This window comes from Halichoerus grypus, chromosome 4, assembly GCF_964656455.1.
Source record: "Halichoerus grypus chromosome 4, mHalGry1.hap1.1, whole genome shotgun sequence".
Taxonomy (NCBI): Eukaryota; Metazoa; Chordata; class Mammalia; order Carnivora; family Phocidae; genus Halichoerus; species Halichoerus grypus.
Window position 1 is genome coordinate 92,139,159 of NC_135715.1, and position 24,809 is coordinate 92,163,967.

General features: G+C 39.8%; 1 protein-coding gene across 1 annotated transcript in view; it reads left to right on the top strand.

The window, feature by feature from the left end:
• The window catches only part of CLASP1 (cytoplasmic linker associated protein 1), a 262,760-nt gene that overhangs the window by 101,795 nt on the left and 136,156 nt on the right, over nucleotides 1–24,809 (top strand). The window contains exon 8 of the mRNA XM_078070663.1: nucleotides 10,435–10,502. Coding sequence (XP_077926789.1) covers nucleotides 10,435–10,502 — 68 coding nt within the window. The remainder of the gene's footprint in view (nucleotides 1–10,434; nucleotides 10,503–24,809) is intronic.

The following is a 24,809-nucleotide window of genomic DNA, read 5'->3' on the forward strand; positions in this document are numbered from 1 at the left end:
TTGTTGAGAGTCCTGTCTGACCCCAGGGTTGCTCTCACGATGGCCCCTGAGCTGTGTGCAAGATTATTAGATGGGGATAAAACTGTTTCCATGTTTTTTATAACAGGTAATCTGTGAGAATAGACTTACTTTGTTCCTGTGTTTTTTGAACCTCAGCTTTCTTGTTTTTGAGTATATGGGAGAATACTTAGGAGAAAGATGAACTTAAAGACAAAAACCCTACACGGTGTCCTAGGGAAAACTGGAGGGCCCAGGGGAGCAGGGAGAGCAGGGCTGGAGGGAGAGGGCTGTTTCCTCATGATGTCAGCATCATCGTTGGGAAGACAGGCTGTGAGCAGTGAAGCCTTTTCCCGCTCCAGGGCTGGCCTCACCAGGCTCTGTAGCTTGCAGTAGCCCTAGGCCGTGAGCAGACCATCTCACTTGTCCTGTCTGAAGGCCGCTGTAGCAAGCCTGTACACCTGGGAGGTGACATGGGGACACTGAGATCTGGAGAGACGAGTGCTCAGAGCAGACTGCTGTCCTTGGGGAGGCCGGCTTGCAATGCTGGCCCTGGGCTGGTGGCTGGAAGCTTTGATCTGGGGGCTCCCCATTCCCAAAGAGTGGGCAAGAGTGGCTCACTGTGCCCTGGCAGTGTGTATTACACTGAACACCTGCTTTCTTTCTGGGAGTCTGGCATGCTGGGAAATGCTACCCCAGGGAGTGTCTGTCTGACCAGCCGGGCAGAGCCCTGGGAGACAGCACGGTGCACGTGTTGTGATTGTCACAGCTTGTCGCTGGGGATGTTAAGCATGTCTTCTGTGATTCCACTCCACTGGGAAGGGCTCTAGGAAGCTTGTGCCTGCTTTCCTGCAGACCTCACCCCATGTACTTTCTCCCTTTGCTGGTTTCTTGAAGTGTCCTAAGTTACGATAGTGATAGCTGTGAGTGTGAATGTGCGCCGAGCCCTGAGTCCTCCCAGCCAGTCATTAAACCCGGGTGTGGACTTGGGGACCCCAACACAGAAGGCGCATTTAGGTAAGGCTCCAGGCGGCAGGTAATGCCAACCAGAGCTGGGGTAGAACCTTCTCATTCAGCCTCCCAGTGATGGGATTTTATACCATCACCCCCCCCCCCTTTTTTTTAATGAAAAGAAGCTGCAGAAGAGTTTGGTCTTCTGTGAATGGGAATGAGGTTTCTGATCTCTCATGTGACCTAAAATCCTTCCTAAAATTTGTAGACCACATGCAGAGGGTAGTCCTAGGGAAATGGGCCCAGGTGCTTCCCGGCTGTTGCCGTAAAACTCTGGTGGACACGGTGCCTGGAAAAGGAGGCTGTTGGTGCTTCAAAGGCATTACTCTGGGGGCGCCTGGTGGCTCAGTCGTTAAGCATCTGCCTTCGGCTCAGGTCATGATCCCAGGGTCCTGGGATGGAGCCCCGCGTTGGGCTCCCTGCTCAGCAGGAAGCCTGCTTCTCCCTCTCCCACTCCCCCTGCTTGTGTTCCTGCTCTTGCTATCTCTCTCTCTCTGTCAAATAAATAAATAAAATCTTAAAAAAAAAAAAAAGGGCATTACTCTGGTGAAAGAGGCCAAAATTTCGTGTTTCTCTGTATTTATTACAAGACACTTACCTAGCACTGTGAGGGTCAGCGCCTCTGGCTGCCACCTTTGTTTTGATTTTGCCAGGAACGCGTGCAAATGGAACGAAACTTTGGAAGAATCCTGCCGTTGTTTGGAAAATCCATTGTCTGCTATTTGTGGCTCCAAGTGGCTGACGGGAATACTTGAACGTTCTAGACTTCTGTTAGTCATTTATATATATCTATTTTGCTGTTACGTGAGCATCACGGATTTTCAGCCTAGCAAGATGCCACAGGACTGATAAAGGAGCATGGGATATGCGTGGTGCTTTCTTTCTTTCTTTCTTTTTAAAGATTTTATTATTTATTTATTTGACAGAGAGAGACACAGCGAGAGAGGGAACACAAGCAGGGGGAGTGGGAGAGGGAGAAGCGGGCTCCCTGCTCAGCAGGGAGCCCGATGTGGGACTCGATCCCAGGACTCTGGGATCATGACCTGAGCCGAAGGCAGACGCTTAACCACTGAGCCACCCAGGCGCCTCATGCGTGGTGCTTTCTGAAACTTGCATTTCATTCTGAAATAAAAATGTTGCCCTCTTAAGAGTTTGTCCATTGAGTGAGTGCTGTGTTTGAGAAGATTAATTATATCTCTAGGAAATATGTGATGAAAAAAATGCCTCAATAATATCAGCTAAGTGATATAAACATTAAGATCAATAATATGCTTTGTGGCGCAGCTCCTTTTTCCATTTCACAGGTGGGAAGAGATTTGCCCTTTCATCTGCTTTACTTTGGAGGAGCCAGAATTTCGCTTTTGGGCCATGCATTTGGTTGTTATTTGAGTCTTGTCTGTCTGGTGGCTAAAATTAATTTTTTTTTTTTTTTTAAGATCTCATTTATTTGAGAGAGAGAGTGAGCAGGGGGAGGGGCAGAGGGAAAAGCAGACAGTGGGGGAGCCTAACACGGGGCCCACTCCCAGGACCCGGCGATCATAACCTGAGTCGAAATCAGACGCTTAACTGACTGAGCCACCTAGGCTCCCCTCAATCTGAATGTTAAAGCCAGTGCCCCATTGAGTCATTCCAGCTTTCAGTGTTTCTACTGAGAATTCTAAAGCCATTCTGATTCTTCATCCTATGTAGGTAACTTTGATTTTGTCTGAAACATTATGGTTGATGGGTCTTGTACGAGACCATTTTCATTTTTTGTGTGGTGCACTTGGAGGGCTTTTCTATCTGGAACCTTATGTCTTTCTGAGCAAGGTACTTTAGGAATATAACTATTGTATTTATAAATATAAGCATATAAATATAAAACATTTATAAATATTATAGTTATACTATGACCACTTGGATATTGGGTATTTGATTTAAAAATTTTTCCTTTCTGTTCCAATTGTATGGTCCCTTTTTATAGCATTCTGTTTCTGTTTTTTGAATAAGAGCCTTCTTGAAATATTCCTACACCATAATTTTCATATTTTTATAATTTACTATATCCCCTTTAAATTGAACAGTTCAGTTGTTTCTAGTATATTCAGAAAGTTTTGTAGCTATCACTGCTATCAAGTTTTAGAACATTCAAAAAGAATCCCTGTATCCATCAGCAGTCACTCTCTATTCCTTACTTCTACCTAGTTCCTGGCAACCACTAGTCTACTTTTTATGTCTATGGATTTGCCTGTTTTGGGACATTTCATGCAAATCACACAAAATGTAACTTTTTCTTGACTGCCTTCTTTCACTTACCACAGTATCTTCAAAGTTCAACCACATTATACCATGAGTCATTCCTTTGTATTGCTGAATAAAATTCCACTGTGTGTATATATCACATTTTGTTGCTCCGTTCCTCTGGTGATAGACACTTGCTTCCACTTTTTGGCTGTTGTGAATAACGCTGCTGTGAAAATGGATATACAGGTCTCTCTTACAGTCCCTGCATTCAGTTCTTTTGGTTAGATTTCAGAAGTGGATTTGCTGGATCGTACACTGCTATGTTTAATAATTGGAGGAACCACCATACTGTTTTCCACAGCTGTTGCACCATTTTGCATTTCTACCAGCAGTGCCAGCAGTTGTTATTTTGTGTTTTTGTATTGTTTTATTTTCTTAGTGTTTGCTCTGGGGATTTCAGTTGACATCTTAACTTATAAAAGCCTAGTTAGAATTATTACCCTTAATTAACTTCAGTATTAAAACCTTTACTCTTATACAGTTCTGTTTTCTCCCGTTGTTTCTTCTGCTGTGTTTATCTATACATCTTCGTATATTGCAGCCCACCAATACACACAGTTTTATACTTCTTGCTTTATGTAGTTTCCTTTTAAGTCATGTAGGACAAGAAAAAAGTTAAAAGCAACAAAAAATACATTTATACTACCTGTTACATTTACGTAGGTTTTATGTTTACCTTTGTAGTTATTTTTACTGGTGTTTTTTATACTGTCATGTGGATTCGGGCTAATGTATGGTCTTCTTTCATTTCCAACTGAAGGACTTGTCTAATTTTTTTGTTTATCTAGGAATGTCTTAAATTCTCCTTCATTTTCCCCCCACTCAGAGTCTGCAATTCATTATATTGGTAGTATGACTTCATGTAAAGACTGAAATATCTTTGGTCCAGAGAAGATTCTCTGTTTCATTTTTGAAGGATAATTTTGTTGCATGTAGAATTCTTGATTGAGCTTTTTATGTTTTATTTTATGTATGTATGTATTTGCTTGCTTATTTTCAAATTATTGAAGTATACTTGGTTGAGATTTTAAATTTCAAGACTGAATATGTCATCCCACTGCCACCTGTTCTCCACTTTTTTTTAATGAGAAATTATTTATCTTATTGAGGATTTTTTGGTACACAATAAGTGACTTCTCTGTTGTTGCTTTCTCTTTTTTTTATTTAAATTCAATTAGCCAACATGTAGTGAATCATTAGTTTCAGATGTAGTGTTTAGTAATTCATCAGTTGCATGTAATACCCAGTGCTCATCACATTACGTGCCCTCCTTAATGCCCATCACCCAGTTACCCCATTCCCCCCCCCGACCTCCCTCCCCTCCAGCAACTCTCAGTTTCTTTCCCATAGTTAAGAGTCTCTCATGGTTTGTCTTCCTCTCTGATTTCTTCCCATTCCATTTTCTCTCCCTTCCTCTATGATCCTCTGTGCTGTTTCTTATATTCCTCATATGACTGAAACCATATGATAATTGTCTTTCTCTGATTGACTTATTTTGCTCAGCATAATACCTTCCAGTTCCATCCACGTTGATGTAAATGGTAAGATTTCATCCTTTCTGATGGCTGAGTAATATTCCATGCACACACACAGACACACACACACACATATACATATACACACCACATCTTCTTTATCCATTCATCTGTCAATGGACATCTCGGCTCTTTCCATAGTTTGGTTATTGTGGACATTGCTTCTATAAACATTGGGGTGCAGGTGCCCCTTTGGATCACTACATTTGTATCTTTGGGGTAAATATCTAGTAGTACAATTGCTGGATCATAGGGTAGCTCTATTTTTAACTTCTTGAGGAACCTCCATACTGTTTTCCAGAGTGGCTGTACCAGCTTGCATTACCACCGAGTGTAAGAGGGTTCCTCTTTCTCGGCATTCTCACCAATATTTGTTGTTTCCTGACTTGTTTGTTGTTGCATTCAAGATTTTCTTTTCTTTTCTTCCAGCAGCTTGTTTCTCTTATGTCTAGGTTCGGATCTCTAAGTTTTTCCTGTTTGAAGTTTGTTGAGCTTCTTGAACATGTAGATTAAAATTTTATATAAAATGTATGAAGTTTTTGGCCATTATTTCTCCATATATTCTGTCGTTTTTTTTTTCTCCTCTTCTTTTGGTATTCCCATTATATGTATGTTGGTACATTGGTATTATAAGAACATGAACTCTTAGGCTCTGTTCTTGTTTTGTTTCTCAGACAGGGTATTGTCAATTGATTCATCTTCAAATTTGCAGTTTTTTTCTTCCCCTAGCAAAAATTTGTTGTTGAACCCTCTTATGAATTTTTTTAAAAGGTTTTATTTTTTTAGGTAATCTCTATACCAACATGGGGCTTGAACCCACAACCTAGAAATCAAGAGTTGCATTCTCTACCGACCGAGCCAGCGAGACATCCTCATCTAGTGAATTTCTTATTTCAGTTTTTGTACTTTTCATTTCTAGAATTTCTCTATGATTCTTATGTTTTCAGTTTCTTCATTGATAGTCTCTATTTGGTGACACATTGTTCTTATACTTTCCTTTAGTTCTTTAGAAGTAATTTCCTTTAGTTCTTTCAACATATTTCTAATAGTTGATTTCAAGTATTCATCTAGTAAGTTCATTGTCTGGGTTTCCTTTAAGGATAGTTTCTGTGACTTACTTTTTTTCCCCTGTATGGGCCATGTTTTCTTGTTTCTTTACGTGTATAATTTTTTTATACTTGACTAGCTAAAACTGGTCATTTACAGTAATCTCTTGTGACAGCTTTGGAAATCACATTTGCTCTTTCTCCAGATTTGTTGTTCCTTAAGTGATTTTCCAGAACTAATTCCATAAAGTCTGTATTTTTTTTTGATGTGTATGGCTCCTGCAGTCTCTGCTTGGTTAGCTTAGTGTTCGGCTAATGATTAGACAGAGATTTCCTTGAATGCCTTCAACCAGTAATCTCATAGCTCTTGCTGAAGGGCTGTCCCTGTGTATGTTGAGGAATGTTTTCGGTGTTCTGGCAGGCAGTTTATACATCTCTGCCTTCCCCTTTATTGTCTGCTTGTGCAGAGCCTCAAAGTCAGTCAGACATGAGACCTTAGTGTCTTCTTAGGTCTTTCCTCAGACTTTCTTACAGACTTGCACATATGCGTAGCCTTCCAGATTCCCAGGAATATGTCCGATTTTTTTCAACATTCCCTGTGAATATATCCTTCTTCATTTTTCTTTGTAAGTTTTTTGGTCAGTGTTTTTGCTCCAGTTTTATCACCTTGGGCAGCTGCCATGTTAAACAGTTGTTGGTGATTCTTTTTGATCATGGCTTCAGGGAAAAGAGGCTCTCCCACTAAGTGTGCTATGAATCAGGTAAAATAAAACCCTGTGAATGGGGATTCTGGGATATGCCAGACAGGCGAAATAATTACAGTTCTCTTAGAATGGGGATTTTTGTGGTGCTCCAAACTTGGTCAGTTCCTCCCAGTGGCTTCAAGGCTGCTGGTTTTCAAACTATCATGATTGTGAGGCTGTTGATTTTTAGCTAGTGAGTTGGAGATGGAAATAAGACACAGCAAAACAGTGAAAAGCTTGTTATCCTTACCAAGAGTAGCCGTTTTTCTTGAAGAATGCTCCTTGGATTGTTGCCAGCCTTTGTTTAATTTCCAGAGCCTGAAAAACTTGATTTTGATAGATTTTGCCAGTGTTTTCTTGGCTGCTTTGGAGGAGCAGATTTTCAGAGGTCCTTATTCTGTCATTTTGAAGGGCTCCTTCCCTGTTAGCTTTTATTTATTTTTTTTTAATTTTTTATTGTTATGTTAATCACATACATTACATCATTAGTTTTAGATGTAGTGTTCCATGATTCATTGTTTGTGCATAACACCCAGTGCTCCATGCAGAACGTGCCCTCTTTAATACCCATCACCAGGCTAACCCATCCTCCCACCCCCCCGTTAGCTTTTATTTATTTATTTATTTATTTATTTATTTATTTATTTATTTTATTTATTTATTTTTTTAAAGATTTTATTTGACAGCGAGAGACATAGAGAGGGAACACAAGCAGGGGGAGTGGGAGAGGGAGAAGCAGGCTTCCTGCCGAGCAGGGAGCCTGATGTGGGGCTCGATCCCAGGACCCCGGGATCGTGACCCGAGCCGAAGGCAGACGCTTAACGACTGAGCCACCCAGGCGCCCCCCCCGTTAGCTTTTATAATTGCAGTATTTTCTTTATCTCTTTGGAAGTATTAATGATATATTTTAAAAACTTATCATTGCCTCTTCTTTCCTCTGTGTTGTGATTTTGGAGTATGTGTTTGTTCATCTTGGTCTCTTTCACTTTAAAAACTTTACTCATGCATCTTTGAATGCTTGGTTATCTGCTCATATTTAAGAGCAGTGGACTAAAAAGTCAAAAGCTCTGAGTGTATGGGTGGAGCTTGTTGATTGTGAGCATACTAGTATTTGCTTTTACGAATTATTTGAATTTTTAAAAATTATCTATCTGTATTTTGAATGAGAGAGAGAGAGAGTGCGAGCCAGGGGGTTGGGAGGGAGAGAGAGAAAGAGAATCTTAAGCACGCTCCACACCCAGCGTGGAGCCCGACATGGGACTTGAGCTCACGACCCTGAGATCATGACCTGAGCCGAAATGAAGAGTCCGACGCCCAACCAACTGAGCCACTCAGGCGCCCCTAAATTTATAAGATATTCTAGGAAGCAATAGTTAGATCTAGATCTTACAGTAAAATAAATGCCAGTTGGATTGCAGAGTTGAATATAAATTTTGAATTCAGAAAAACCAGGGGAAAATTGTATTGGTTATTTGTCAAAATTTAAATTTGAGATCCAGAGATTTAAAATTAAAAAGTGAAAAAAAAAGTTGGTGGCTTCGGAGAGTAATCATTAGTTATATATTCAGTGTCTTTGAATGTATAAAACTCACGCTTCTAGGTTTGTGCAAATTCGTTGGTCCCAGAGAGGTATTTCGTATTGCTGTGTTCAGAGCTAAAGGCAAAAGCCATTCCTCAGGAAGTCTTTGTTGGTGCTAGACTGTCCTGAAGCCAGGTTACTGATCTCTTGAGGTGGTAACCTTCTTAGGAGCCCCTGTATAGACATTGCTGAGCAGAGAATGAGGCAGCTAGTGAGACAAGTGTAAGTAGAGGGAAAGGCACAGCTGCCTGAGGGAATTCTGAATTCAAGTGCAGGTACCAAAAAATAGTAATCTTTTTAGCATTCTCACACTTAGTTGTTTGGGCCAGCTTGTGGGTAGCTTGTTGTAGTTGTGGGTCATGTGGCCCCAGTGAGTAGACATTACCATAGACAGAGAGCAACTGCAGACTCTTCCACAGCGGACATTGAAAATGGTGACTGCTTTACCAACAATGGATGAAATTCTTGCCCCTGCAGGAATTTTAGGACCAACCAGGCGAGAGGTATACCTTGTTCCTAACTTGCAAACTTGCAGGCATGCTCACGTCAGAGGGTGTAGTTGTGACACAATAAAGTGATAAGTTGGTCAGGGCATGCCCCGGCAACCTGTGTAGTGATATTATTTGTGCGCTTTGTAAGCCACTGGAGATCTTTGGTGCTTTTAAGAGGGAAGGTGATGGAAACATCATAAGAAATTGATTCTAAGGCATTTTTCCGGATCTTTAGTAACCTCTGGATATGAAAGTGAGTTTTACTCCCATCTGGGCCTGAGATGACAAATAAGATTTTCGTAATTCAGTGCCAACTTTGATTAGTTGGTAGTGGCCGCCTGGAGGAGCTTTGAGAAGGATTTTGAGGCTACATCTGGGCTTAGGTGGAAAGGTGGGCAGAAAAGATCGATACCTGCCATGGAATGGGAATGGGGGAGAGACAGGATGTCACGCTCCTTCACCTGAACCCTTCATTTTACCTCTCTTTGCTGATGTGTCCTTTTGGCTCCCCTGTTACTTAGGATGTGACATTCTAAGTAGAAAAGAATGAAATAGAAGCTTTAGAAGTTAAGAATTTTACACACTCAGCATCTGGCCAGCTCAGTGCTGGACTCAGTGAATGAAGTATGGATGAATGGAGGCCAGAATGTACCTAGTTTCCATAGTGAGGGCAGGAACAGGATTTACACAGTGATACAACCCTCCTGCATGACATATTGTTATATAGTTCCCATCCCTATCCTAAAGGGGAGTCCATTCTAGTTGTGAAGAAAAGACAAACATGTTTGAACTAATTAGAGCTTGTATGACAGGACAGTTTGTAAGCAAGTGCTAAAATTTCTAGTCTGGTCCCTGAAATGGGTGGTGTGGGTTTGAACGTAGGAGTACATTGCTTTGGACTCTCAGCCTTTACACTTATTCCAATGTATCTGTGTTTTGCTTTGGAAAGCGTAGTTTTTTCTTGACTTCTACCAGAGCAACCGCTTCACCGTACCCTACCCCCAATTTTTCTCTCATTACTGGTGTCACTTAGGATGGAATATTTTGACTGGTTAAGGAGTTTTGTTTCAATTTCAATGTCAAGATGACATTGATCCATTAATAGAAAATAAATGTCATGTAGGTTTTTTTCAGTTAATCTAGTCACAGTGTTTCTGGAGAAATTATTTATAGCATTTTTTAATTAAGCAGAAGTCACAGAAAAGCTTTTATATTGTAATGTCAGTGCATTTTGAAAATCTTTATCCTAAGTAATCACCAGTCTGTGCTTAGACAGAAATAGGAGAAACATATGCTTTTCATAATGTATACATTTTGTGTAGAGCGGTCAGGCCGTTTAATATGGTGCCTGAGAATATGAGCTCTGGATCCTTACTCTCAGGGCTGCCATCTCCACCTGAACTCACCATGTTACCCTATAAGTAAGTTGTCTGGGCTTGATTTCCTCATCTGTAAAATGGGGGTGATAATAATCTTGTATATGGCTATTGTAAGGATTAATTGAGATCTTTCAGAGAGAGTCCTAAGTCAGTGCTTAGTCTATAATAAGTGCTCGATTATTGTTGGGTGTTACTAATGTTATTAATATAGTTACTGTTTTTGTTATTAGGTGGGTTTGTATCCTTGATTTTTTTTTTTTTTTGGAGTGTGACTCAACTTCACATTAGTGTTTTAATATAATTTATATTGACTGTAAACGGTGATAGTTAATAGTTTCTATATATACACGTGTATTTTTTTTTCATACAGGTTGAATGTAATTTTTACAAAATTTGATGAAGTCCAAAAATCTGGAAACATGATACAATCAGCAAACGGTGAGTAGAAAAAGCCATCGTTCTATTTTTGCCTTTTCAGTTTTAGGTCAGTAATACTTAGCTAGTTCTGAACAGCTGAATTTGATATCTTGAGGACAGTTTCTAGGTCTGAAGACTGACCTCCATTTACCCACTTTCCCAGGCCGGAAACGACGTTGTTGCTGACTTTCTCTTTGGAGCCCACACCAAACTCATGAGCTTGGAATCCCAGGCATTCTGACCGTAGCCACCACTCTTCCCCTAGTGCAAGTCCTTGTAGTCTTTTACCTGTGCTCTCACGGTGGCCGCCTGGCCAGTGTCCTTGCTGTTACTCTCCCCAAGCACCTAAAAGCTGTTTTTCACACAGCAGAGTAATCCTTTCATTTTTATTATTTTTAATTTAAAAAAAATTTTAAGTAGGGCACCATGCCCAGTGGGGAAGTCCAACTCATGACCCTGAGATTGAGTCGCATGCTCTGTCGACTGAGCCAGCCAGGCACCCCTAGAGTAATCCTTTTAGGATATAATTGATGTGATGTTAATCCCCGGTTCAGAATCCTCCCGAGGTTTTCGAGATCAGTGGCTCACCATGGCCCACAAGGCCCTGCACACAATCTGATGCTGACCACCATTCTGATGTCATCTGATGTTCTTCCCCAGAGTTCTTTTGGCTCCCGTCCCATTGACCTCCTTGCTAATTTTGAACATTCCAAGCTCTCCTGCTTCAGGGCCTTTGCGCTTATGACTTTTTCTGTTTGAAACATTTGTCCCCTGGGTGTGTCTGTGGCCCTCCCCCTCATTCCATCCAGACCTTGGCTGCAGACACACTTCATTACCAAGGCCAGCCAGAATAGCACATCCGATGTTCTAAGGGAACTCTGGGCCTTCGTTCTGTTTAATGTTCTTTCTTACCGCATATTGCTGCAAAATAATGTGTTTGTGTATGGGGCCAAGAACATTGTATTATTCCCTTCTTTATCCTTAGTGCCTCAAAAGGTCCCTGGCATGTGGTATAGGTATGCAGTAAATATTGTCAAATAAACAAAATAATGACTGAGACTTGAATTGTGACTTAATGTTTCTGATACTTACATTCCTTTGACTATACTTTGTGATGGTTGAGCACGTGGATATTTCTTGTGATCCCAGAAGATGAAGAAAAGACAAGTGAATTTGGTGCATAAGTGTGTGTGAGTGTATGAGTGAAGTCCTCACAAAGCAGTTGCCACCAAGAACTTTTTCTAACTTTTAGATACATCATTGCATCATAGCAATTTCTGAATTGCTAGGGATCTTAGATCACGGCGTAGCTGTCGAATTTTGAAAATCTTGAAGTCATAAAAAACGGTTGTCACTTTGGGGGAATGTCACTCCTAGTACATAAGGGCTGAGCAGGGAACAGGATGTAGGTCTTTTAAGTCCTACTCTGCTGTGTACCTATCATTATCAGTAAGGAATTTGTCTTTGCATAGTATGTTTCTTAAAGACTGTTTAAAGAATTCTAAACATGCTTTCATGAAGCCCTCTTATTTCTCTTCCATGTGTTTGTAAAAACATAATTAAAAGGGTAAAAAAAGAGTATTTACAATAATTCTGCTACCATCAGTAAATCAGTGTTCATTTTTTCATATTCACTTAACAATTCATTTGTCTGTAACTGTATAATTTGTAATTTTATCATGGCATAACTTCTGTACATTGCCCTCTACATTTTTTTTTTTTTAAGATTTAATTTTTAAGTAATCTCTGTACCCAATGTGGGATTTGATCTTACAACCCTGAGGTCGAGTCACACACTCTAGTGCCTGAGCCAGCCAGGTGTACTTTTGTATATATACTTTTATATGTGCTTTACAGTGGGTCCGTGGTAGAGCTAGAACCAAAACTCTGGCCGTGGAGTTGTGTTCCTGTGATGAGTGACGTTGATGGTGTACAACGGCAGGGCTTCCCAGCCAGGTGCCACACATGTGCTTTTAATTGTGCTTTTAATTGTGTGTGTGTGTGTGTGTGTGTGTGTGTGTGTGTGTGTGTGTGTGTAGTTTGTGTGGTTTCCCAGTTTAAAACTTGTTGTTACCAAGATAGAAAGTACCAGGTAAAGAGGTAGTGGTGGTGGGGGCTGAGAAGTGAGTTTGTGCTTTATAGCCTGTGTTATAAATCATAACTATGAAACAGAATCTGATTATAATACTGGCATTGGGGAGAAGGACCACACCCCTGCTGGAGGCCTTGCGCAGGAGAGCGTTTGTATACTCTCTGAGTTTTAATGAACACGACACACATGATTTAATCAAGGGTACTAAATCCTGTGGCTTTGGGTGTGTCACAGCAACATTTTATTCTAGACCTCCATGTGCTGTAAATACTGCCGCTGCATATCCATGTATGTATATGTGGTAAAGGGGTAGGATTGAGAATGAAGACAGTTCTTTTAGGTGTCTATGTTAAAAATAGCAGATGGTAAGGAAATCTTAATTCAAGACTTACTAGAGGCCTTAAAATTTCGGCTTTTTGCTGTCTATATGTAGTATTACTTTTTAATTGTTAGAACCAAAACAGAATCACCTAAAGGGGTATGTATAAAGATTTTAGAATTCTTAACCCAAATAAGTTCAGTCTCTTTATGGTAACTTTGAGAGACTGGTAAGATGTTCAGTAGCTGTCAAAAGCAAACCACCTAATTTCCTTCTTTGCTTGAGTCCTTGAACATTTAGATAGCATAGAGAAACCACAGTTGGAACATAAGAAAACCCTCTTCTGATTTTTGTTTTTCTGGTTCACTGACTCCCAGTATAACCAGTTTTTGAACTCCTCTGCATGTCAGACCATTGACTGCTCTACTTATTCTCAACTCTCCATCCTCTGCTGTCTTCAGAGACATGCTGCTTATATAGGTCAATTGTGACCTTTCTGAAGTTTCCTGTTAGTTCTGTATGTCTTTGTAGATTCCTTGGCATTTTCTGCATAGATCGACAAATCATCTGCAAATAGGCGTAGTTTTATCTCTTTCAGATTTATATACTTATTTCTTTTTCTTGCCTTATTGCACTGGCTAGAATTTCCTCCTCTACATAAAGTATAAGTGGTGGGAGTAGACCTCCTTATCTGGTTCCCAGTCTTAGGTCTTTCACAACTAAGTGTGATGTTAATTGTAGGTTTTTTTGTAGATGTTCTTTAGCAAGATGAGGTAGTTCTCATCTATTCCTATTTATCTAAATTTTTATTAGAAGTGAGTCTTGGATTATTTTGGGGGGGAATTAGCATATTTTAAATATTGAGATAAGTCTATACCAAAAATTTACTTTTTTAAAGTGTATATTTTTTTTTGTATATTCACAAAATTGTGCAATTATCTAATTCCAGAATATTTTTATATTCTGGAATACTTAGAACCATTAGCACTCCCAATTTCCTTCTCCTCCTAGTCCCTGACAACCTACTTTCTGTCTCAAGGTATTTGCCTATTCAGGACATTTTATATATATGCAGTCATACAACATACGGCTTTTTATGTATGCATAATGTTTTCAGGATTCACCCATGTATCAGTACTTCATTCCTTTTTATGGCTGAATAATATTTCACCTGTGCATAGATACATCACCTTATGTTTATCCACTCATCAGTTGACGGACATTTGGGTTGTTTCTACTTTTTGATTCTTGTGAACAATGATAGCATGAATATTTGAAAGTTTTTACATGCAGATGTTTTCATTTCTCCTGTGTATATACCTTGCAGTAGAATTGTTGGCTCCTGTGGTAACTCTGTGTTTAACGTTTGCCTAAGTGGCGCCTTATTTTCCAAGTGGCTGCACCATTTTACATTCTTACCGACAATGTGTGAGAGTTGTAGTTTATTCATATTTAAGTCAATACTTGTTATTGTCTGTTTCTTTGATTATAGCCATCCTAATGGGTGTGAAGTGTTGTCATTATGGCTTTGATTTGCATTTCCCTAATGGCTAATGATGTTGAGCATTTTTTTCATGTGCGTGTTGGCCATTTGTAGATCTTCTTTGGAAAAATCTATTGAGTTCCTTTGTCCTTTTTTTTTGAAGGGTTGTTTGTGTTTTTATTTATTTATTTTTTTAACTGAAGTACGGTTGACACACAGTGTTACATTAGTTTCAGGTCCACAGCATAGTGATTCCACAGCTCTGTCTGTTGAAGAGTGTAGCCACCATCTGTCCCCATACAGCACTTTCACAGTACCATTGACGCTATTCCTTATGCTGTGTCTTTCATCCCTGTGACTTATTCATTCCCTGACTGGGAGCCTGTTCCTTCCATTCCCCTTCACCCATTTTGGCCATTTTCCCACTCCCCACCCCTCTGGCAACCATCAGTTGGTTCTCTATATTTATGAGTCTATTTCTCCTTTTTGTTTCTGTGTTCATTCATTCGTTTTGTTTTTTAGATTCCACTTGTAAGTAAAATCATATGGTATTTGTCTTTCTGACTTGTTTCACTTAGCATAATACCCTTTAAGTCCATTCATGTTGTTACAAATGGCAAGATTTCATTTTTTTTTTTTTAAGATTTTATTTATTTGAGAGAGAGAAAGAGAGGGAGCATGAGCGCGGGGAGCGGCAGAGGCAGAGGGAGAAACAGACTCCCCACTGAGCAGGGAGCCAGACTTGGGGCTTGATCCCAGGACCCTGGGCTTGTGACCTGAGCTGAAGGCAGACCCTTAACTGACTGAGCCACCCAGGCGCCCCATATCTCATTCTTTTTTATGGCGGAGTATTATTCTGTTGTGTGTATGTGTGCGCGCGCGCACACACACACGCTCCTTTATCCATTCAACAATTGGGTTGCTTTCATATCTTGGCTATTGTAAATAATGCCACAATAAACATAGGGGTGCATATATCTTTTTGAATTAGTGTTTTTGTTTTGTCTCGGTAAATACCCAGGAGTGGAATTACTAGGATCATATGGTATTTCTAATTTTTTGAGGAACCTCCAGTTTGTTTTCCACGGTGGTTGCACAAATTTACATTCCCATCAACAGTGCACTGTACATACTTGCCAGCACTTGTTATTTCTTATCTTTTTGATTCTACCCATATGACAGGTGTAAGGTGATATCTAATTATGGTTTTGATTTGCACATTTCCCTGATAATCAGTGATGTTGAGCATCTTCTCATGTGTCTCTTGGCATCTATATATCTTTGGTAAAATGTCTATTCAGGTTCCTGCCCATATTTTAATTGGATTGTTTGTTTTTTTGGTGTTTAGTTGTATAAGTTATCTATATATGTTGGATATTAACTCTGTATTGGATAAAGCATTTGCAGATACTTCTCCCATTCAGTAGATTGCCTTTTTGTTTTGTTGATGGTTTCCTTTGCTGTACAAAAGTTTTCTATTTTGATGTAGTCCTGATAGTTTATTTTTGCTTTTGTTCCTCTTGTAATCTATGAAAATGTTGGTAAGGTTGATGTCCAAGAAATTACTGCCTATGTTTTCTTTTATGAGTTTTATAGTTTCAGGTCTCACATTTAGGTCCTTAATCCATTTTGAGTTTATTTTTGTGCATAGTGTAAGAAAGTGGTTCAGTTTTATTCTTTTGCAGGTAGCTGTCCAGTTTCCCAACACCATTTATTTTGTAATTTCAAGTTTTTTTTTAAAAGATTTTATTTATTTATTTGACAGGGAGAGTCAGCACGAGTGGGGGGAGGGGGTGAATGGCAAAGGGAGAAGGAGAAGCAGGCTTCCCGCTGAGCAGGGAGCCTTAAAAGCGGCGCCTGGGTGGCTCAGTCGTTAAGCGTCTGCCTTCTGCTCGGGTCATGGTCCCGGGGTCCTGGGATCAAGCCCCACTTTGGGCTCCCTGCTCGGCGGGAGGCCTGCTTCTCCCTCTCCCACTCCCCCTGCTTGGGTTCCCTCTCTCGCTGTGTCTGTCTCTGTCAAATAAATAAATAAAATCTTTAAAAAAAAAATCTTAAAAAAAAAAGAAAAAAGGGGGGGCTCTATGCCAGGACCCTGAAATCATGACCTGAACCGAAGGCAGACGCTTAACCAACTGAGCCACCCAGGTGCCCCCGGTGGTTTCAAGTTTTTATTTAAATTCCAGTTAGTTAACATATAGCATAATACTAGTTTCAGGACCAACACTGTTTATTGAAAAGACAGTCTTTTCCCCATCATATATAGTCTTGCTCCCTTTGTCATAGATTAATTAACTATATAAACATTGGTTTATTTCTAGGCTCTCTCTTCTGTTCCATTGATTTATGTGTCAGTTTTTGTGCTGGTACCATACTGTTTGGACTAGCATGTCTTTGTAGTATATCTTTAAATCTAGAATTGTGATACCTCCAGCTTTGTTCTGCTTTTTCCTAGTTGGTTTGGCAGTTTAGAGTCTTTTGTTGCTCCATACAAATTTTAGGATTATTATAATTTTGTGAAAAAATGCTATTGGTATTTTGACAGGAGTTACATTGAATCTATAGGTTGCTTTCGATAATATGGACATTTTAACAATATTAATTCTTTCAGTCCATGAATGAGCATGGTATATCTTTTCATTTGTTTATGTCATCTTAGTTTCTATTATCAGTGTTTTAGTTTTCAGAGTACAGGTCCTCACCTCTGTTAAGTTTATTATTTCTAGGTGTTTTTTTCCTTTCAGTGCAATTGCAAATGGAATTGTTTTCTTAATTTCATTTTCTACTACTTTGTTTTGGTGTATAGGAGTGCAACAGATTTCTGTATACTAATTTTGTATCCTGCAAACTTTACTGGATTCGTTTATAAGTTCTAATAGTATTTTGCGGGGGGGAGAGTCTTGAGAGTTTTCTTTGTATAGTATCATGTCTGCATATAGTGACAGCTTTACTTTCTCCTTACCAATTTGGATGCCTTTATTTCTTTTCCTCGTCCGATTGCTGTTCTTTGCCCATTTTTAAATTGGTGTTTGTTTTTTTGTTCTTGAACTATAAGAATTCTTTATATATTCTGGACATAAGACTCTTACCAGATACATGATTTGCAAATATTTTTCTCTGTTCTGTTGTCTTTTTTTACTTGGTTGATATTTAAAAGTTTTTAATTTTTATGAAATTTGTCATTTTTTTTGTTGTTACTTGTGAACGGTAACCTTTTGAGTAAGAAAAGCTCTGGATTTGAGCTAAGTTGAAAGAAACTATTTAATATAATAATAGTTACATTATTGCTTATAGTTATTGCTTCCCTACGGCAATACTTGTAGGGAAGAGATGAGTTTCATTGCAGGTTCTATTTCTTGACATGTTCAAAATTAGGTGGTTCTAAGATGTGTAATTATGTTTATGTAAAGCCCATGGACTTAATTTTTTTTAAATGCAGAATTGTGACTAAAAAACAGTAATGGAAAAGCAGCTGAATAGCAATTGGAAAGGAGTGTCCTATCTGTAATAGAACACTTCATCTTTGTAGGATTCTTTTTTGTTGCTAGGTTACCCAAAGGCCTTTCAGCTTTGAATGGCAAGAATATGGGAGTTAAAAATATGTTGTTTTATAGATGTTTCTTTTTCTTTTTTTCCATCTGCATATAATTAGCAAACCCCTTGAAGCAAAAATTACAGTTTTGCCTTCCATGGGTTTCAAAAAGCAAATTATTTTCTATGTAAGTCTTTCTCTTAATCATGCAGATGTGCTTATGCTCACAGGCGAATTGGATTTTCAGCATGAAAGAGCCAGTAATTATAGACTAGTCAGTGTCCTTTATCTGCGGCCACTTAATGATCTTTAATTAGATTTGATTGAAGTGAGGCCCATGGACATTAGTTTGGTTAAAAATGTGCACGCTTTCGAGTTTCTTGAGCAAAGCTAACATGTTTATGAGGAAAGAATGAAAGTATCATGCTGGTTAAATCTGTGAAAATTCCATAATAAACCTGTAGCTAAAGAAAAAGTTAAAATATTGATTGCTGACAAAACTATAAACCAAATAACAGATAATCATAAAATTATCAACTCTAATACATGCATGTATCTACAGCATCATTTTACTGCCAACTGCATTCTGCCTTATGTTTTTCTACTAAAAAATAATTCTATAATTTGAAAAATGTTAGATGTCATTTCTAAGTTGTTAGAAATGAGAAATACCTGTGCAAATCTGAAAGCGACTAGACCAATTTTGAATTGTTAGGTAAGATTTGAATTGTTGCCCAGTGTAGCTAGGACAAAGCATTCATTTAAAGGTGAATTGAGTGTCTTCTTTGTTAAGAAGCCAAGCCATTATTATTGTGTAGCCTAAAAACCGTAATTGTGAGTAAGTGGATCAGGTGCTGGTAATGGGCTCCCATCCCCTCGCCTGCTTGTTTATTAGACTCTGTATATTATAAGGTCTGGGGTTCTGGTTCAGTATCTTAGGAAAGTGTTTCCATAGTCACAGATCCAGGGATAATATGGTATAAGGCTAGCAAGTATACTGCACTCTCATAAGGACAAGACCACCTAAAATAGCCTGGGAGAGACTGTTTCTGATACCAGTTTAAGTAGCTTAAGCTGCAACTGACAGCTTCATCCTCTGTGTGGAAGTAAAGCTTGCTTTTTTGATACTATTCTTAAGGTTTATGTTAGGAATGTTCTTCCCTGTTTTTTCAAGGGGAAAAATCAGATAGTTAAAAAATTTTTTTAATACGAGTTTTAAAGAAGACTCTCCTACATGAGTAAGTCAGATGGAGAAGGTTCACCTCCCACTCAGTCCCCCTTTTAAAACAAGCACTTATATATAGTCCAGGCTTTTATTTTGGAAGAGGGTGGCAGTTGCCATTGGTGCAGATCACACTGAAGAAGTCGTGTGGGTGGAGAGTTGGCTGATGCTTAAGTTGCTGTGAGTAGGTATAGCTTTCAGAGCAGTGTTTGTATTGTACCAAGATCCCTGACAATCATGACTACTGGGAAAGGTAGGCTATTCTAATGTATTTTGAAATGCATTTGTAATTATTAAATAAATAACGTACTTAAGATATTTTATAGTTGCTTTGATAACTAAAAATTGTGGATGAAACTTAGGAAAAGAATTGCTATGAATATTTCCATGTTGGCAGGGAAGAAATTGTGAAATGTACAGATGTATTAACATTAATGTTGACCTTCGAGAACTAGGGAGAAAGAGGAAGTAGGCACAAGAAGCGAGATTAGCTGTGTTTCATCTTTTCATTTCTTGTGCTTTAAATTTTTTTCTGTAACTCTTGTATTCACAGTATGTGGGTTATGAAAATAAATTATTTTGCGATTCAAGACATTTGTTACTGAGTATAAGCTGTCTCAAAGGAATCTGCTGGCCAGAAATTTCTAAGCTTTTTCAACAGTGGATAGAGAAAATGCATATAACTCATAGCAGTGTAGGGATGCTGCTTCTGTCTCGAGAATCACTGTGTAAGATTTTTCCTTCCCTGTGAAGACTGGCATTTTAAAAATGCAGAAATGAAACTGAAAAACTACAAAAGAAGAATTGTTTTTGCCAAAGTCTTACCGATTAGCCTTCGGTCTTTGCATGGAGGTTTTACCCAGGTTTTGGTAGCACTGAAATGATTTGAGAAAACGCCTCCATGAGAACAGGTTTGTGTTTGAAGAAGGTGCAGTTGATGTGATACGAACAACCCGTGTGTGGCTGCCCTGCCTTCCTGTGGGGCGCTCTTTCTCGCAGGCTTTTAATTTGTTGTCTCTGAAGGATCTTTCCAAACCCTTCAACTGAAACAGGTATTACACAGAGTAAAATTGTGCAGGATAACAAGCGTTCTTCCGCCTCCCACTGCGGGGAAACTGGCACACATCCAGCTCACTTGTTCTCTGTTTATTTTGTAGTGGTGATTGTCACCGTGTCTGTTATCTTAAGCTAACTTTGGTTAGGTTTGCTGCAAATGGTCATGTTGGAAGAAGCTGCATTTCTGCATGTTATATTTTAAAATTGAGAATTTGAAGTATACAGTGCTGGTGTTCCTTTTTATTTCGTCCTTCATTACAGGACTCTGTATTCAGGTTAAGCCGCTGTGGGAAATCAATACCTGGGCAGGAGAGTTAAATAATTCATGTTCTGAAGTGACCTTTTTCAGATCTCTTCATTTGAGGATTTGAAAGTGTGTTTCTTATAAGTGGCATTTGTCTTATGTTGTTCTATTTTCGACTTTTTTTTTTTTAAATAGGGCAAAATAATTGTGGGAGTTGACTGTGTCATGTCAAAGGCTATGGAGAAAGCCCGTGGATCTGGGTTTAAAATAGACTGTCCTTTCGCTTGATAATTCCTTTCAGGTTGCCTATCTCATTAGTCACTGTTACTTGAAATGCAGCCTACTAAGCATTGGTAACTTTTACCCTAAAGGACTGCAGATACGGTAGGAAACGAGGATTACAAGCTGCTTCTTGGAGCAGTGGCTTGTTTGAATCTTCCTCTGTCAGTCCACGATTAATAAAGGGCCCATGAACAACCTGCAAAATAGAATATCAGCCATTTTACCACAATGGTGTATCAAGTATTTTAGTATTTTCAGAGCACGTTCCTGAAGGTTTGTTGGTTATTTTTGATTCTTCACAGCAGTTCCTTACGGAGTAATAGGCAGAGTAGCTTTCCAATACGGACACAGGAGGTTTCAGGTTTGCTGTAATTGGCTTGGTGGCCGGACAGAGAGCAGAGCGCTGGATTTTGCCTTCTTGAACCAGTCCTCCTGGCAAGCTCAGTGCTTCTTCCCTGCCGTTAGGATAAACCATTGGCTCTGTTTTTTTCTTTGATTCTCAAATCGTGCTATTTTTAGTAGTTGTCTTAGAGAATAATTTAAAAATGAAAGCATTCAAGGAGACATCAAACCAGGCTTTACAAGTTTTAGATGCCCCAGAAGTGGAATGTTCCTAGTCAGTTGTTTGCCCAGCGAGGGGCTGAGGGAGGTAATTCTGGGAGATGGAATTATACTATAAACATGATGAGTTTGTTTTTCAAAGCACTTCGGTATTGCTGGGGGGGGAAAGTGCAGGAAGAAGATGGGCAAGTGCCTCGCGTGCTGAGCTGAGAAACCCAGATTTTGATTGTAGGCCACTGACTGCTCAAAGTTAAATTTTTAAAATTGGGTTTGCAGGGAGAGAGACTAATACAGGGTGGCCAATTTTAACCTTACCCAAGTATAACAACAAGATTTAAACCAACCCTTGGTATTTCATAAAACCCAGGACATTAACACCAGTAAAGAAAAATAAGGTGTAATTTAGGGTAAAGGATAATCCAGTAAGTGAAAAAAATGTAAATCTATGAGGAGTTGACAAGTTTTCCCTTATAGTTCTTTGATGCAGACTAGTGTGAATCATCAAAAAGTGTCCCCAGTCCTTTAAGTGGTTTTGGGGACTACTGGTCTAGGTGACTGGATTGTAAATGCACAGGTGACTTTGGGGCAGGAATGAGTAAGCATGTGGACACTGGAACCCCTCAGGCCGAGTGTAGGTGCTGTGCCTGAATGAGCACTGTGACCCGGGGCAGGCTCCCTGTCAGCCTCGACTTCCTCCTGTGTGAGCTGGGGGTGACAAGTCCTGCACCACTGGGAGGAGAAAGTGAGACAGTGCACATAGTTAATTTGGCGCAGGACCTCGCCCATAGATACTGTCCTGTGTGATATAGGGACACAGTCCACTGTGGCAGCATCTGATGATATGATGGGAGGTAGAAGTTGGACTTAGGTTTAAAATGATACGGTTTATCTTTTTGCACAGATACGGAAACTCTCTTAAGAAAAAACAAGATGCAGAATCAGATATATAATAATATCCCTTAAAAAGAAACTGCCACCCAGTGCCTAGATCTTGGTTTCCACTACCACTAGGGCTCTCCGGGAAATGGCTGATTCTAGGGCCGGAGCAGAGACTATTCAGGATGAGCCTTTTGCATGTCCTGGTGCCAGAAAGTAAGAAAGTGCCCCAAAGGCAAAGGACAACGATGATGGGGTTAGGACAAAAGGACCCAGGAGTCAACTGTGAGAGATTTCCAGTGGCCACAGCTGGAACATCGAGCAATAAAATAATGTAGTATTGGATTGTAACCCACAGTATAAAATAAGTATTGATGAGTCCATACTGATAAAAATGAATGATTGAATAAATATGTAAATGGGGGAGGAGAGAGAAATCTCTGCAGAATTGCTCCAAATCATTCATGTAGCTACTCTACCCTAGAGGCAGAGAGCCTAGCTTCCTACTCTGTATGTAATGTGCACAGTGACTTCCTTCCAGAGAGTACAGCATGGACAAGAGGGAGCCGAGGAACTTTACAGTGGAGAAACCTGGCCAACACCGCCTCAGCCAGGTGATCAGGGTCAACATCAGCAGGCTTGTTGAGAGCATGTACTTTGATAGTGTGATAGGAATGGCATTTACCTCTGTGGTCTTCCTCCCTAAAACCCCTACGCTCTGTCTAAATATGACCAAACCTCAGGTAAACCCAGTTTGAAGGATATGCTATAAACTGCAGAACCAGTACTGCTCAAAACTGTCAAGGTCAGGGGCGCCTGGGTGGCTCAGTCAGTTAATCATCTGCTTTTGGCTCAGGTCATGATCCCAGGTTCCTGGGATGGAGCCCCGCATCGGGACAGATAAAGGACAGTAGGGAAACAGTAAGGAACTTGGAATAAACTATGGGCTTGAGTTAATAATAGTATATCAATATCGGTTCACTGGTTATAATAAATACACTAACGTTAGGTGTTAATAATAGGGAGATTGAAGGTGGGGTATTGGGACCTCTCTTTTCTGCAACTCTGATATAGTCCCAATTATAAACAAAAAACCAGTAATGAGTAAGGGAGTTGGAAGAGAAAGCTTTTTGTTTTTATTTTGCTTTCTTCTGGTGATACTTGATTTATTTAACCATGCTTATGCATGTGTTAATTTTGTTCTCTGAAAAAGGTTACATAATTTATCTGGGCGGCAGAATTAATTGCTTTTATTAAGTTTTTAATTGTTCTGTGTATTTAAAACACCTAATATTATTTAGGGGCGCCTGGGTGGCTCAGTTGGTTGGGCGACTGCCTTCGGCTCAGGTCATGATCCTGGAGTCCCTGGATCGAGTCCCGCATCGGGCTCCCTGCTCGGCAGGGAGTCTGCTTCTCCCTCTGACCCTCCCCCCTCTCATGTGCTCTCTCTCTCAAATAAATAAATAAAATCTTTAAAAAAAAAAAAAAAAAAAAAAAAAAATAAAACACCTAATATTATTTATTAAAAAATAAAATCGGAGACAAAGAGAACCAGTTATAGAGGACTATTTCGGTAACAGAAATCTACCTAAGAGATGAGGAAGCCCTGAATTGGGACAGCCTCAGTGTGACCAGAGAAGGAGTACATGAGAGACGGCTAGAGGCAGCCCTGGCCACACTTGGTGATTATTTGGGTGGTGCGTGGGGAGGACACCGTGGGAGATGGTAAGGGCGTAGGAAAAGCTGAGAAGAATTCTGTGTTTTGGCTTGACTGACTGGGTGGGTGGTGGTAGAATTAGCGGAAGGAGGAGACTTGGAGGGTGGCAGGTTTTGAGGATAGGGAGATGATTATAGTTTTGGACATTTCAACTTAGAATTTTGATTTGTTATGTGGGTTTGGTTCAAGTGGGTTTGTATCTCAGAGTAGACACGGGCCTGGGGCTGGGGCTGGTATTGAGAGAGTAAGATTAGAATGTAGGTGTTTATTCTCAACTGTCATCTTATTTCTCTGCCTTTTTTTTTTTTTTTTTAATTTATTTGAGAGAGAGAGAGAGAGTGAAAGAGAGAGCACAAGAGGGGGTAGGGTCAGAGGGAGAAGCAGACTCCCCACCGAGCAGGGAGCCTGATGTGGGACTCGATCCCGGGACTCCGGGATCATGACCCTAGCCGAAGGCAGCCGCCCAACAAACTGAGCCACCCAGGCACCCCTTCTCTGCCTTCTTATACAGAAGTATTATTTGCCTCTGTTGGGTTCTTGAGAATGAAATCATTAGAGTAGGGGATGGCTGATTTGAAGGGTTATTGCACAAGAGGCAGGTAGCTCTTGGGGCAGTCACATTGTTGTGGGAAACTTTTCCAAATTTGGCTGTGAATTTTTCCAGCTGACTCACTTTTGTGTCTTCATGTGGTCATAAAGAAGAATTGGGTCATGATTGGCACGGCAGTCATTAAAATGATATTTCCGTTAAGAGTGCAAGGTGAAGATCTGATATCTGACATTTATTACATATATTGCCCTTTTAGGGCAAGCTCAAGAGTGAAGTAAGTACTGTGGTTGAAAGGAGAAAAGAATATTTAATCAGTGAAAGGATACACTGTGATTTTTGTTACTGTGACATTCAGAAATTAAGGTGTTGAAATACTAGTTGTTGATTCATAGAAGTT